At 38.8% G+C, this 17,202-nt stretch overlaps 1 protein-coding gene across 2 annotated transcripts in view; it reads right to left on the reverse strand.

Annotated features, from left to right (window-relative positions):
- The window catches only part of htt (huntingtin), a 135,934-nt gene that overhangs the window by 13,995 nt on the left and 104,737 nt on the right, over positions 1-17,202 (reverse strand). For both annotated transcript variants that reach the window (XM_073962764.1, XM_073962763.1), the window contains 3 exons: positions 13,872-14,247; positions 9,325-9,722; positions 9,014-9,188 (listed from right to left, as the gene is read on the reverse strand). In XM_073962764.1, the coding sequence (XP_073818865.1) occupies positions 9,014-9,188; positions 9,325-9,722; positions 13,872-14,247 (949 nt within the window). The remainder of the gene's footprint in view (positions 1-9,013; positions 9,189-9,324; positions 9,723-13,871; positions 14,248-17,202) is intronic.

Here is a 17,202-nt window from a genome sequence, read left to right on the forward strand (position 1 = left end):
TAATTTTGAACCAAATCGGTTCATACGTTTGAGAGTTATCGTGCGCTCCAGCCAGCCAAACTGTCAGACGGACGGACATGGCTAAATAGACTCAAAATTGCCCTCCTTTTAAAGACGTCCTGCTCTTCTATAACAAGACTTTCTGTTCTTCTACAAGACCTCCTGCTCTTCAATAAGATATGTAGGTTGAATTAAAAATGTATATATTTTAGATTTTTTTCTGTAAATGCATTCTATGTAAAAAATTAGTTTTGATTATTCATATAGTGGGCTTAAGTACGAAGGGCACTTAAAACCTTCTGGACTAGGCAACTTGCAGTGTCGCCAGGGTAGTCAGGTCAGTTTGGCAGATGACCATGTGTTGGGTTGTTTATATTGACTTGAAAAAATCACTTAAAAAAATGCAATTTACTTGTGAACATTTTCTTCTGATAATTTTTTATAACTTTCGACGTGGATAATCACGGCAACAGTGCATCTTTATATGTCGATAAAGGACCATCCTACAGAACTATGAAAAACTGGTTCAATGAATTCAATCGAGGCAGACACTCGCTAAAAAACGAAGGTCGTGAGGGTCGTACAAAAACAGCCGTTGTGCCAGAAAAAAAAAAAATAAAGCAGTGCGTGAACGGATAATGCAAGAACGCCATGTTAAATACCGTGAGATAGAGGCATCCTTGGGCATTTGTTCTACCAACTAACATTTGATATTGCATGAACACCTGGCCGCAACAATTGATTTTTCTCGCTGGATCCAGCAAAATTTGTCAATCGCTCAAAAAATGGCTCTTGTGGATTTGTGCAAAGAAATTGTGAACAAAAACGACATTTATAACACAGATGAAGAATCTTGGATATATGCTTAGGAGCCCGATAGAGAAAAGGAATCGACCGTTTGGGTCTTCGAAATAGAGCCAAATCCAAGAAGACATTCGAAGCAAATGGTCGCCTGTTTCTTTGGCAAAACCTACCGTGCGGCGCACAATGGTTCAGGAATCGATTTTCCTGGCCAAAAATTAAAATTTTGTTTTGTCAAAGATATTTTATTTCTATATGTGATTCGATAGTAAACATATTGAAACTCAGAAAACCAAGAAATTAGGTCAAAATATTACAAGGTGTGGGCGTGGGGTGCCCCTAAAGACGAACATTTTCCCCATTTTTGGGAAATACGTAATTTTTACAAATATCTGGAAAAAGAAGTAGCTATTTCTCGGAAATTATAACAGATATTGTTGTTTTCTTGTAAGGTAGATAGGATTGTGGCTTTTAAAAAACGTTTTAGTAAATTATCGTAGCGTTTACACAACATGAGCTATTTTATTTTTCCTTAGGTACTAAATTTTATGAAATTACAAATTTAGTGGACTAGAACTTTTGTGGAACAACATGGAACAACGTTCTGTTTTCACAGAAAAACACCCGAGACTCTCCTATTTCAGCCCATATATACTTTTGTACCCGTCCCGTTCTGTCCGTTTAACACTTTTTTCAATTTATTGAAATTACATGGGTAAAAATGTGTGTTTTTTCTATACTGTTTCCATATGAATTACAGCTTTTTGACACAAATTAACAGTTTTTTGAGTATATGAGTTTTTATATGAGTTATATAAGTTTTATGAAAACCTAAGTAGTATTTTTAAAATTTTTGAAAACAAATTAAATTTCTTTGTAATTTTTTTTAAATTTTTGAAAAAAAAAATTTCGACATTTTTTCGCACTTTTTTTAGTTTTTTGGTAATTTTATTGTTTATTTGTTGATGTTTGACCACCTTTAATACATAGGAAGAAATAAAAAACACAAAAAATCAAATTTTGATGAAAAATAGTTAAATACTCAAAATTTTAATTTTGACCTAGAATGTCTCTGCAACTGCCTGACCGAATTTGACCGCTTATAATTTGTCTGAAAGCTGATTGTGTTATCTGTCTAACAAAAAAGAATTATGAAAATATCTCTATCCGTTCAAAAGTTACAGGATTTTGACCAGGAAAGCCGATTCTGAACCACTGTGCGGCAACTATGTGGCATGAGAAATGTAAAACGGTTACTTCTGAGTATTACACTACCATTTGTTTGCCTGAAGTCGCCTGAGGAATTCGAAAAACTAACAGGAGAAAACGAATCGTTCTGCATCATGGCAATGCAAGCTCTCACACATCGATTCAAACTAGGTCCTGTTTGACCGGACGAAACGTGGAATTGATGGGTCATGCGCCGTACAGCCCTGACTGGGGATCAAATGACTTCATCTGATTGCAGCACATCAAGAAAAAAAGAGCGTGGTCAACGATTTTCGTCACCAGTAGATGCTGTAAAAGCGTTTTGGAGGTGTCTCAATCAAGCCACTGTAAACAACTCAACACATGGTTGTATGTCAAAATTTCCTGAGTACGCGTATGCTAAAAACTTTTCCAAAAAAATAAAATGTTAAATGACACCTGGCGACACTGCAAGGCCAGAAGGTTTTTAGTGCCCCTCGTACATATAAAATTGAAAAATTTTATTTTTTAAATCAAAAATAAAAAGGAAATACCGAAAGGGTTAAATATTTTTTAACGTTCGAACCAGGGAGCTTATTATTCATATTTCTAAGTAATATTAATAATACGCTCCCGTATTCGAAGGTTAAGAAATCGCTCTTATTACGGATGGCGTAACCCTGTAAGATTCCTAGGATTTTCGGGTTAAAATAAAATAAGGGTCGATACATTATATTTCATGAAAATATGCATTATATCCAAACGTTGACCAATCAGTATCATTTATGTAGAAAAATTATATTTGAGGCGATTTCATTATAATCAAAACATTGTTGGATCTATAGGTCAGCATAAGTGTAAAACTGATATAATATCGACACCTCCAAATAATAGTATGCTAAGTCTAAAAAGTGTGTTTTACAGGAGAAGCTCTCAAAGTTTGGAAATTTTTTTGAACTTCAGTACTATGCTAAGTCAATATTTGTTTATAACTTCTGTTCGGATTGACTGATCATTACCAAAATTAGACAGAATTTAAGTTAAAGGACGTTCGACACCTCCAAATAATAGTTTGCTAATTCTGAAAAGCGAGTTTTGCAGGACAAGCTCTAAAAGTTTGGAAATTTCTTTGACCTTCAGTACTATGCTAAGTAAATATTTGTTTATAACTTCTGTTCGGATTGTGCGATCATTACCAAAATTTGACAGAATTTAAGTTAAAGGACGTTAAATATAAAAATGTAAAGAACTTGAAAACATGCTAAGTCGACTTAGCATACTATTGTTTGGAGGCGTCGATATGCTCATTTTAAAAATCGTCTCTGGTCATTGGAATTTCTCTTCTGCAAAAAATTACATATAACAACATACAACGTATAAAAATTCAAGTTCCAGGCTAGACCAGTTTTAAGCCACTTAAATGTTTTTCACAAGTGGACCTAACTAACAATTGTTTTCTCATAACCATATACCGAAGTACATCCCATGACCGTGTATATACAAAACCTGCTTATTAATTACCATACTATCCTACATATATTAACATATCGTATAACTGTCGAAATTGGTTACAAGAAAATAAAAATAAAATTACACACACTCACATGCATTAGTACATACATATAAATGTGTATGGGAAATTTCCTATGTAAACGATTTTTGGCTGTTGTTTCCAATTCGATTTGTTGCTTATTTTGGCATTGTTGTCGTTGCTGCCATTGTTGTGGTCCATGTCCTTCTCGTTTTTTATTGTTTTTATAGAAAATACGGAATGGATGGATTTTAGATGTTTTGAGGTTCAGTTTTTTTCGGTGTACAATTTTTTTGTTTGTCATCACTTGGGCTTTTTAAAAAGCCACATGTAAACAGCAGCAATACTCAACAATTGCAACAACCACAACAATAAGAAACAGCCGAAACCATTTGGCAAAAGTTGGTAGAAGAACCAACCAAGCGAATGAAATAAAACTAAAACAAATTAAGATAATAACAATAAAAATAAAAATAACAATTGCAATCGGAAAACAGTGGAATGGGGGAGGGGGACACAAAACACACACGGAGATGAAATTGGTTGCCAGTGCAGTGTTCGTTTTTGGACATTTTCAAGACCAGTTTCTTTCATATATAAATTCCCAGCTAAAGAGAATTGAAAGGGTTTTTTTAATAAAAAGTTAAATCAAACGAATTGGCACAACTCATTTAGAACATCGAAATCATCGTTCAGTATAATAATATGTTATGGATTTCATACCCCTCAAGAATGATATTGTTCTGCAGAATATTCACAAGATTTATTGACAGAAAATACACCATAACATAAAATGTATACTTAAAAACGTATACATTTAAGAAAAATTAAAAAAAAAAAACTATTTCAGACCAGAAATTTTAATAACAAAGTATACATTTGTATATTTACAATATTTTGGGCATTTTTCCCATTTCCAAGGATAATTTTGGTATTAAAAATATAATTTACATAAACGACAACACTATTGCAACATTTGCAACAAAGCTAAAATCATCGCTGGCCAAGTGGCAATTCAAAGCCACTCTGTCACTCAGTGAGTGGCTGCAGTTTTGCTATGCACTGGGGTTTATTTTGTTCTCCACGTTGTAATAGCAACACATTGAAATTTGTATCCAAAAATGAAATCAATGTTGAATAATAAAAAGGATATGAAAATTTGTTTTTATTTTTTTACTACAACAATGGTGGTTTGCTATGCCGCTAATTTAAAAATAATTGAATGGGACGCAGTGGGTGGATGTGTGGTTCATTGTACAGACTTAATGAAATTAACATGAAGATAATTGACTGAAAATCCAATTTTATACAAATAATGTTTGTAGAGGAACATAATGGGTCAATATATGTACATATATTATATGCTTTGGTTATATACATTTAATAGGATGGAAATATACACATGTATTGTTGGCAAATGTGACCATATCATCAAATATAGGAATACTAAAGTAATATGGTTACATTTTTAATCATGAATTGTATTTTGAGCGATTGATATTTATTTCAAAATATAAGCTCACACAAAAAATATAGAACAGCGTTCAACAACAACAATTGTCCTAATCCATAGTAAAATTTTGTTATGATAAGTTCGCCTTTTATGTTCCACCATATGTTTGTTGTTATTGTAACAACATATAACATGATTGTATGTTCGTTTTCCTGCTTAATCCGGCTCTGGCTATATTTTCAGGTTTAGGCTACGGCTACTTCGATTGATTGTACTCATAAAGTTGAATAGGTGCAGTGTGTTGTGCGGGCTTGTACTGCATGCTGGGCAGATGTTTTGCACGGTGTCATCAATCCTTGTCCTATAAGAAATTAGACGGCTGAACCATCGCGTAGTTGAGCCAAAACCACTCTGGTTTGTTGTGGCGCTTAACGTTCTTCAGCTGCGATAGACGGGAGATGTACTCAGAGAACCGCATTCACACGATGGTTGTGTATGGCATCTGCGACTTGCTTGATAGGCTTGCTGATTGAGGGTATCTCTCTTATACCTCCCTGGATAATGAAGATCCCCCCAGACATGCTTATCGTATTCACAATACAATGATTGGAATGACTCTCTCGATCACACCCGAACAAGTACTGGCATGAGAGCATGCCATTGTACTACCGCACTGGAAAAAGCTTCGACTTCTCATGTAGATGGACCACTGATGACATGAGGAGGCACCCTGTTGCAGTTCTCATGGAAACGTTCTGACAGGTTCGATTATTATTTCATCGTGTTGTACTTTTATTGGCGGACCACACTGGCGATGCATATATATAATTGTTCCACAAACATCCCAGATGGGACAAGGGAGACTTCTCTCTCTGGCGATACATAATTCCCCACAAATCCCCCTATCGGTTTATATGTGGTTAAAAAGGTTTCTTTTGTCTCTCACCCAAGTGGTGCCGGCTAGGGACTTGAGAATCTTGTTCCTACATCTAAGCTTGCCGCAGATAGCTGTGATATGCGCGGACGAAATTAACATACGGTAGAATGTGACCCCTAGAATTGTGGGACAATTTGTGGTCGGAATTCTGCTACCATCGACCACGATATTCAACTCTCTTCTCACCTGCGCCGTAGATTTAGTGACGGATATTTGCATATTTCTCGCTTGGAAAAAGGTGGTAACATCAATCCACTACGAGTTCACCTTTCACAAATAATATCAGCGAAGGTACTCGACGCCATGATCGTACAATCGTCCGATACGATCTCAATGTCGCCTGGAGGGGGCGTATTACAAGAGAGCCAGGGGTTAAACAGTTCCGGAGATATCACCCCACCTCACTCTACGGGACTTGGACTACTTATTCCTGAATTCTACGTAAGACTGGCGTCCACACATACATAAAATTAATTATCCAACGTTTCAAACTTGCTCGCTGTCAAACAACGTTAAGAACTTGACAGTATTAAAACCTTTTTATAAGTCAAGCACCGTCATCACTGTTCTATCACATGGCTTGCTCTGGTTGAGTCATCGTCTAATAAGTGTGGAGATGGCGTGCAGAGCTGTTGTGATGCTGTGCTGCGGAACTCATGCTGTTGATCGGCAACTGGCTAGCTATTTCTGCGGACGCTGTGGAGGACTAAGGCCTTAAGGGTCTCTGCTACGGGCTACAAAAGCGAAATCGGCCTGTATAATTCACCTTTGCTGGCATCCTTGACAGGCTTCAGTAGCGGGACCACCCTGCCCAGTTGTTTCAGCATTACTATGGAGATTCCATAAGGGCCGAACGCCTTGGATGACATTCGCAACATTGTAAATTGTAAATTTTGGTGGTTCGTCCTCTCCAGGAAGAGATCTAATGCGACGTAGTACTCTACTCCTCGCCTTGTCACTCCCGGAGTGATCAACAAATTGTCGCTTAAAATAACAACTCTTCGAATCAGTCAGCCTAACGTCGTCAAATGTGGTTGGGATCCAATTTTCCTTCTTTCAGAGTTTCGAGAGTAAATTAACCGTTGCCTACAATTCACTTAGTCCGGCTTCAATTTTGCAACTCTTCAGATGATCTAGCCACTGGTTCCGCATGTGCTCACCGACTGACCTATTAACTTCAAGCGTCATATCCCGCTCATTTGCTAATCCCGTCGCCTATGTTGTTGTTTGGTCTCACTTCGGGTATTCGACCAGCAGGTGTATAGCGAGCGGCTGCAGCAGTGATGATGTCTCGAAGGATTGGGCAGATCTCTCAAGTGGTGATTGGCGAACTCTCTGAAACTAGGCTAATTAGCATTTTTATGATAGAAGAAAGTGCGGTGTTCAGAGGTGATGAATTCGGGAGATTTGTGATGGAGCAATTATGGAGCCATGGTCAGAAGAGTTGGACAGATCTCCTAAGCGGTGATTAGTTAACTCGCTGAAACTAGGCCAATTCGCTCTCCTATGCTTGATGAAAGTGCGGCGTTCAAAGGTGAAGACTTCGGACGGTCTGTTGATGGAGACAATTATTGAGAGATGATTTGACCCAAGGGAGATGACGTGTTGCCAGGTGACGTCATATGTCAGACCAAGTAACATTCAGGTTATATCTGGCAACTGTGAACTGTTTCTCCACTAATTGTAGTAGGGGCGTCCTCATTAACCGTACAAAACGTAGAGCTATCAATCTGCTTAACCATCTCTATAACCCTCTAAAGATTTCCAAGTACCAATTGCCACTACTCAAGATGAGCATTAAAATCCCCGAAGACCAGTCAGTTATGACCTTCCAAAAGTGGGCTAATAACCTGGAGTACAGCTATTTATCGGAGGGATGTATGCTTTCAGCAACTCTACCTCTAGCGAGATAGGTCTGTATTGAACATAATGGTGCAATAGAAAAGCTAATCCCCCATCAAACGCTGTAGTTGTAGTCGGGCTTGGTTTCCCGCACCGCCGCCACCATATATTCCTCCGACTCATAAAATACAGTGGTTCCTCTTACCTAAGAGTCCAATGCAATTAAATTGGAAAAAGGATGCATTTTCAGGTATTGGAACAGCAACTGGTGATGTTAAGTACTGGAAATGCGGTTTCTGGGCTTGCGTTCTCTTAGCATACAGCAACATAATCCATTTGGTAGTCTCTCACATGGACGAGTCCAGAGCAAACCTGATATGCACCCTCTCCTGATATCTATTACATCCCACCGATGTTTGAATGTGGTGGATGCGGTGACAAACCTAGTACATCCAATTTGGTTCAGGGTTTTCCCGTCAGGGAATGAAAGAAAACGTGGCAGGCAGTCCGGCATATGCAGCTCCAACACAGTAAAACTATACAAATACAAACATATGTACACTGAGGTGGCAGCCGTTGGCCGGAACGCTGATGCAGAGTGGTTTGGGATCAATCCGGTGTCGAAGAACCCCTAGCTTTGGCATTATAAATGCGTCATTACGATTAACTAGGAATTCGAAATTTCACCAGGGACATCAACAATTGAAAACGATGTCCTGGGGCCTAATTCCCGCATACGTAATCGAGTTATTTCGATTGATATTTTCAGTATTTGGATTACGGCATCCGTTGTCGAATACACTTTCGAGTGGAATCTTGCGAGTTTTTGCCCGCCACACATCTGCTGTCGAAATGATTCTTTTTGTGGCACAAAACGAACTTTAATGCAACATTTTGCAGTAAAACTAATCAAAATCACATACTAAAGACTTTTTCCAATAAAACGAGTAAAAAAACTGGACAAAAAGGACCTGTTTCTTAATAATTAAATAAAAACTCGATCGATAACGGATGCGAGAATTAGGCCCCTGATAGTGCATAGAATACATCCTAACCCAGATTGTTTTCTTTTCAAATTGTTGGACCAATCTTCGATAGCTTCAACAATTCATACCTGCTAATTTAAACAGCTTAATTTGAAACCCACACTTATTATTTTCTGACGGCGCAAATAAAATAACCGTAAATCGAAATACTTTTGTATTAGAATATGTAACTGTTTACCTTATAAGACATTTAAAATTAATTTACTATTACTTACATGTAAAATACACAAATAGATTCCCTCATTGCTCGTCTTCTTCAACAATTTGCTAACAGTCATTTTCGTATGATAGGCCACATTGCAGTGGGGATCCAATTTCGAAGTCCATTCCATCAAACAGAAATTTAAAGTCCAAATTAATTTCGTATGCAAGTCACTGCATTGCAAAGGGCTAAATGGAAAGAAACAAAAACAAATTGACATGAAATGAAAGAAATACAAATAGCCAACTGAAAACATTTCAAGTTAAACAAAAAAAAAAAAAAAACACATTCCCACTGCTACCATTCATTCTCCCCCCCACTTACCTCTCCTCAATTAGACCATGCTTATCGATGTATGATAAAATAATATCCTTTAGACGCACCAATTCATCACTCAACTTGCCAATGGTCGTGTTCGTTTTGCTATAACTTTCCAATAGGCTTAACAGACCGTTTAGGGCGGCACAACGGACAAACAAGTGCGATGACTTTAAGTAGTTCTTGATTAGACTTTCGAGACTTAACATTTCCAAATGTGAGGGTATCAGCATGCCCTTGGTCTTGCACAGCAAATAAATCAAATACTGATGTGAAATGGTATCGTCCATGGGTATGTGTGACTTTAGATAGTCAGCCTTCTCCCAAATTTGTTTGATTTGTTCGCGATTCTCACAGATTTCGGTGAATTTTACTAAATTTGGTAAAATTAAAATGTGGTTTTGCTGTAAGAGGGGAAAAGAAAATAAATAGAATATGCCATTTAAGAAGGAAAAATAATGCAAAGTCGAATTTTATGTGCACTGCGGAGGAATTTTATGGGGCGGAGGAGTAACAATGAAAAGTTATTTTAAATTTAATAATATTTCTGTATTTTCCTAAAAACAATTTATACTCATATGTATGCATGCAATTATGTAAATGCGCGTGGATGTCAAATTTGCATACAACTCAAAGTGAATTTCACATTAACCCAGATAAAGCCACTGGTCTTTTAAACGCCACAAAAAAATGGTTGCAAAAATTGACGTAAAACTCTGTTTTTTTTCGAATATTTTTGTGGGTTTTTTTTTGTATTTTGTTATAGTGTTGTCTGTTATCTGTAATTTCACACTTATAAAGCTTTATTTGACCTATGCATTTCCACGCAAAATTTATTTTTTAAAAAATGCTTAAAAAGTCCCAATTTTAAGTTTTCTCACAAAAAAAATCTCGGCGCTAATAGGGTTAATGTGCGAACTATGCATCCGTTCGAAGTAATTTATCCGCTATTTGGTACACCACCCCCGTCGACTGTAAGGGTCTGTCCCACGGCAGCGGGTTCTTTCGTACAGGATTGACCCGGAACCACACAACACCATCGTTCCGGCCAGCGGCTGCCACCTCAGTGTAAATATGTTTGTATTTGTTTCGCTTTCCGTGGTGGGAGCAGCATTTCCCGGAATGCCTGCTCCGAATCCTTTTGGTCCGTGCCGGGACGGTGGACAACCCAGGACCAATATATTTGTGCTCGGTTTGCCACATCCGCATCTTCACCCACATCCAACCTTCAGTGAGATGCAATAGATGTCTAAGGGGTTGCTCTGGACTGGTCTACGTGAGGCACTACGACACGGACTATGTTGCTGCATGCTGTGTGAATACAGTCCCCAGTGAGTCGTCATCGGATTACGAAACACCCTCGTCGTCTGATTATGATACTCCCCCGCAGTCCCCTCGACAATAACCGCACATGCAGCCTTTAACACCAGCCGTTGTTGTCCCAATTCCGGAAAATGCAACCTTTTTGCAATTTAATTGCAATGGACTCCAAGGTAAGATCGAGGAAATAGTAGATTTCATGAGTGGGAGGATATCAAGGTCGCTGCGGTGCAAGGAACCAAGCTCAACACCAACTGTAGCTTACAACGTTGTGATGGTTACAACGTGCAAAGGAAGGGTCGCACCAGAAGTGGAGGTGAGGAATAGCATTCCTGTTGCACCAGTCTGCCCTATCTCACTTGAGCCTGTCTCTAATGACCCGTACATGGAATGTATGGGGGTAGCAGTCAGGTGTGGAACTACGGAGATAGAGTTGCCACAAAAAAAGATGTATCTCGAATTACGAGCCCGTCATTAGCCCGCTTTTGGAAGGTCATAATCGTCTGGTCCTGGGGGACTTTAATGCGCATCATGAGATGTGGCATTCGGCCATCTGAAATGACCAGACGGGTACAGCGCTGGCACGGTCAATGAGGACACCCCTACCAGAATGAGAGGAGAGTGTCACAGTTCGCCAGACATAACCATCGTGTTACCCGGTCTGACAAATGACGTTACCTGGCAACCCGTCAATTCCATTCGATCAGACCATCTCCCCATAATTGTCTCCATCAGCAGACCACCCGATTCCATCACCTCTGAACGCCGCACATTCGTCAATCATAAGAAGGCTGATTGACCGAGTTTCAGAGAGTTCACCAATCACCGTTTCAGAGAACTACCCAATCCTTCAGATGTTCGGGTAGCGGAAAGGACGTTCCGAGACATCATTCCTGCTGGTCGAATACCCGAAGTTAGATCAAACTTCCCAGCAGAGGCGACGGGATGAGCTTGGTGAGCTTCGTCGAACCAACCCTAATGACCCCAGAGTCAGGGAGCTGACACTGGAAGTTAACAGGCTGGTAGGCGAGCATAAGCAGAACAAGTGGTTAAATCATCTGCAGAATTGCAACATTGGAGCCGGTATAGGTGAATTGTGGGCAACGGTTAAGTCACTCTCGAATCCTGGAAGAAGGGAGGATAGGACCTCACTCAAGTTTGGCGACGTTACGTTGACACTTTGTCGAGCACCCCGAGAGTGACAGGGCGAAGAGAAGAGTATTACGTCACATTAGATCTCTTCCTGCCAAGGATGAACCACCACAGTTTACAATGGATGATGTTGCCAATGCCATCAGAAACGCTAAATCATCCAAAGCGTTGGGACCTGATGGAATTCCCATGGTAATGCTGAAGCAGCTGGATGAGCCGGGAGTGGAGTATCTCACTAATGTTCTCAATTTGTCGCTAGCCACCCTCATTCTTCCCGAAGTCTGGAAAATGGGCAGGGTGGTCCCACTAGGGAAGCCCGGCAAGGATGCCAGCAAAAGTGAATCGTACAGGCCGATTTCGCTTTTGTCGCCCGTAGCAAAGATCCTTGAGGGCTTAGTCCTCCCCAGTATCAGAGATAGCTATCAAGTTGCCGATCATCAGAATGGATCCCGTAAGCAGCACAGCACGACAACAGCGCTGCACGCCATTACCACATATATTTGTCAAGGACTCTACCAGAGACCGCCGTGCGATAGAACAGTGATTGTGGCGCTTGACTTATCAAAAGCTTTTGATACAGTCAGGCACTCCACGCTGTTTGAGGACATTGAGCAGACAACCCTCCGGCCAAGCTTGAAACGTTGGATAGTCAATTATATGTGTGGACGCCAGTCGTACGTGGAATTCAGGAACAAGAAGTCCAAACCCTGTAGAGGGAAACGTGGAGTTAACCAAGGCGGGGTGATATTTCCGGAACTGTTTAACCTCTACCTTTCCGGTATTCCGCCCCGTCCAGACGGCATTGAGATCGTAACGTATGCGGATGATTGCACGATCCTGGCGTCAGGTACCTTCCCTGACGAAACCTGTGAAAGACTGAACTCCTATTTAACCGATCTTACCACCTTTTTTCACGCGAGGAATATGAAAATATCCGCCACTAAATCTACGGCAACTCTGTTCACCACATGGACGACGCAGGTGGGAAGAGAGTTGAATATCGTGGTCGACGGTAGCAGAATTCTGACCGCAAACTGCTTTAAAATTCTAGGGGTTATATTCGCCAGCATCTCCACGTCGTACTCGCATGCCACAGCTATCTGCGACAAACTGAAAAGTAGGAACAACGTGCTCAAGTCCCTAGCCGACAGCACTTGGAGTTCAGATAAAGAAACCTTGTTGACCACATATAAAGTGATAGGTCGGTCTGTGGTGAGTTATGCAGCGTCAGTATGGTCCTCGAGTTTATGTGATACGCAATGTAAAAAAAAACTTTTTAGTCTGTCGCCCTGAGAAAAGCAACATGGTGCTTCCTCATGTCTTCAGTGGACCATCTACATGAGGAGGCAAAGATTCTTCCAGTACAGAAACACAATGAGATGCTTTCGTTGCAGAACTTGCTTGGGTGTTACCGTGAGAGCTATGCCAATCATCATCTGGTGGGTATATCCGACAAATGCAGGCACATCAAGAAGGATCTTCACGATCTAGAGAGGGAGGTCCAACGATACAGGAGAAAACCCCTAGAGCAAACAAGCATATCAAGCAGGCTTGAATAGCATTCACACGGACACAAATGCTAAGGCCGTAAGCAACTATAGTGCGAATAAAGTCCTTGGAGTACATCACCCATCTATCACAGCTGAGGAGCGTCAGCTCCCACGACAAACCAAAGTAGTTTTGGCTACGCTCGGGATATTGCAGTGCAAAACATCTGCCCAGCATGCGGCAAGCAAAACTCTTTTCAGCTCTCGATGTACATTGATGGATAAGAAGCATTGTAAGTCAGCGAATAGATTAAGCTAGATTAGTTTAAATAGTTCTTAAGGAAAATATTTTTAAATAAATTTAGAACTGAATATTCAACCAAACCATAAGGTTGTGTTCTTTTCTCGCCTATTCAGATGGCCTAATCCATTATTTTCCTTACTCCTCTGGAGAGCATGAACTTTTTGAGTTTGGCTAGTGAGAAACTTGATAAATTTTTTTATTTTCCTACCAACAATTTTCTAATTGGACACGTTTATAATTATGCAAAATTGTATAAAATTTTAAATTTCCAATATTCATAATCCACTTACCTCAATCATTTGCATTAGAACATCAAAAATAAGCTGTGAACTACTCTTATAATCCACTCCCGACTGGCGGGTAAAATATTGATAATTCCGATATGCGGTATTGGCAGCAACACCACTCAAATGTTTGGCTACTACTTCGGGTGAAGTTGGCGAGCCCATCATTTCCTCTGAGACACTCTCGCTGTCATCCAGCGATGATTGACGTGATGCGGAGCTCATCTCCATTTGCTGCCATATGAAATTCAAATCAAATTGATTCGCTCCAAAATATTGAGTACCGATTACAGTATCCGTTTTTAGATTACGCTCCAAATTGCTGTGATAGAAAACATTCTGGGGGCATATAATCAATTGGATTTCATGAAGTTTCTTCAGGCTGTAAAAAGAAAACAGACAAACGAAAACGTTTTAATTAATTTTTTCCTAGGAAAATGTTGTTTGCTTTAATATTAATTTATAACTGTTGTTGCTGTTGACGATGAATACATTAAAGTGTAATTAAAAAGCTTTTCATAAAATTTTATTAAAAAACAACTTTAATGGCTAAAAACTTTTTCCCTTTTTTCAGCACTTTTTTAGTGGGGTTATTGTTTTGTTCTAGGAAATGTAACAAAACTGTTCTACAGCACAAACTCGACAAACAGAGAAATGAATGAGTCGTGTTATCCAAAACTGCCCATGTTGTAAAACGAGATGAAGAGAAGTGATGGTGGGGATAATGTTGATGACGAAAAAGTAACTGTGTATTTTAAAACAAAATGAACAATTTTCGGTAAATTGTTTGTAAAATGAATAGAAATTATAGTTTAACAGAAGTTTCGTGCCACTCATTACATTTCGTGCCCCCACATCTTCTCATACCAAAATCGTCAAGGTTTATGTACAGTACTTACACATATGAGTAGCCACATACACAGGAACATAAATGTGTACAATAGTAAATTATGAAGGGCGGTGGGAGTGGTTGATAACGTTTAGTGTTTATTGTTTGCACGAACAATGTCTGTCTGTGTGGGAGGTAATAAATTGGGTTTAATAATTGTCCTTTTATAAGAGCGAAAACCTAAAGTTAAATCTTCATAAGAACACAATTTCTGGTATTAAGGATAATATCAATTTTTGTAAAACTAAAATAACATTCTAAAAGACACCGTATCAATGTTTATGAGAGACATAGTGTTAAATAATTAGGACTTATAAAAGAATATGCTGACAGATGACGAAACAGAATAGGTCCAAGCATGATGTTTGCAGTTGAAAAAGCTATTGGCGAGCTGATTCATCAGAAATCTTTACCCTGGGGTCCTCTCCTTCGGTATGCTAGATCTAGGAAAGCAGGATCTGTCAGAGAGCAATAATTTCCCCTAAATACTGTGAATCTCCTGTGGACCAACAATTGATCGGGATAGTTCCTCTAAAATAAATAAATATATGGCCTAAGTACCGACGACAAGCGTTAGTGTCAGCACAAGTCATATATCGTTGAGCCGTTCTGACCGATGGTGTGCCTCATTCAACGTTCACGGACGACATCTATAAACAGGGTACACCTCTGCCGGCAAATAATTTCTTATGCTACGTGAATGCATCCCAAAGTGAGACGACGACGTCGTCATCATAATGCGAGACTCCCCCGCGGCCTCCTAGCAGCTGCCACACACGCAGTCCTTAACACCAGCCGCTTCTGTCCCAATCCCTGAAAATTCATCCTTTTTGCAATGGACTCCGAGGTAAGATCTAGAAAATAGTGGCATTTATGAGTGGGATATCATGGTCTCTGCGGTGCAGGAAACCAAGCTCAACAACAACTGCAGCTTACAGCGTTGTCATAGTTAGAACGTACTGATGAAGGATCGGACCAGATGTGGGGGTGGAGGATTAGCTTTCTTATTGCACCAGTCTGATTACTATGTTATTGAGACTCTCCAGATATTAAACCGCAGCAGTAAATCTGGACTAATAAGACTTAAATCAGTTTTCACAAGGTGAGAAAATGTGAAATAATCCAGCATTCCTATTACAAAATTTTCAAAAACTCAATCAGAAATGTCAAAATCAACGTAAACAAATATGGTCATAGTTTTTACTCGGCCAAAATTGTCTAGCAGAAAAGGATCTAGAATTAGTCATCGCAATTTTTGTTTAGATAAAAGCAGAATTTTTTCTAGTTTTTGGAAAAAGGGTTCGTTTTTTAGCACAAAATGGGAAAAAGTACTAGAGTAGCATTTACGATTCCAGGTTCTGGAATATAACTATAATTAGAAGTATATATTAGAAGTATGCGTTTTGAATATCCACATATTAGATTTGAATATATTTTATAGTGTTAAGTCCTTTATTCAGTATATGCAGACCTAAATTGGCAATTTTTGTTCTTTGTTGTCAAAAAGCTTCTTTGGAAAAATGTTCTAACTGCCGCTTTAATATTAATAACATGGTTTTAGTTTAATGAATTAAAAATACATACTTTTATATGTATATTGTACGCGTACAACCGCTTAATGCAGAATTAGGAAATGTTTACTCCTCGGCGAAAAGTAATGCATTATTGTTATACCCTTCCACAAAGAATAATAAGCAAAATGAAGAACACCCAATGATTATTGCAAAATTACATCACTCAGAAAAACCACACAATAGCGTGGTAGTGGTAAAATAAGTCAAAAACCTTGGAATTATCTTTTACATGGCAAAACCACTCACATATTTCTGCTAGAAAAGCATTTGGAATGCTTAAAATATAGTTCATTCATTCCTGCTACAGGAAAAATCATAACCCTTTTGTATATACAATTAATTATCTTATACCTGACCGTGTACTCGATAATTTGTACTAATTAATACAAATGCTTCGAATTTTGAAAGTTGTTTAGTCTTGTTGTCCAGGATATAAATATATTAGGATATAAATAAATATATTAAGAAAAATATTCGCCGCAATATTGTCATTAAAGTTGCCAAAGGCACTATACACCTAAAAGGCAAAGATTTCAAGGAATCTTAATTTCCAAAAAAATGAAATTTCACATCTGTCCCGTGTTTTGCTTACATCCTGATGTAAACTTTAAAATCGTCTTATTTCTAGCTCTACTTTCACAATCTGATTGGCTTTTTCTGCAATTTGGGAAAATTTAGTCTTGTTGCATGGCAAATTGGTAAAAAGTAAGGAAAGGAACAAATACAGGCAATGCCAATAAAAATGTCCGGATTGTTGTATAGAAAAATTTCACTATTTTTTACACGTAGAGCACTTTTACTTCTTTATTTCATTTAAAAGTTCGGTATTAGCAAAAAGAATTTAAAAAAAGTATTATTATATAACTACCACGAG

Source organism: Musca autumnalis, unplaced genomic scaffold (genome assembly GCF_047663935.1).
Source record: "Musca autumnalis isolate F117 unplaced genomic scaffold, ASM4766393v1 scaffold_1, whole genome shotgun sequence".
Classification (NCBI taxonomy): domain Eukaryota; kingdom Metazoa; phylum Arthropoda; class Insecta; order Diptera; family Muscidae; genus Musca; species Musca autumnalis.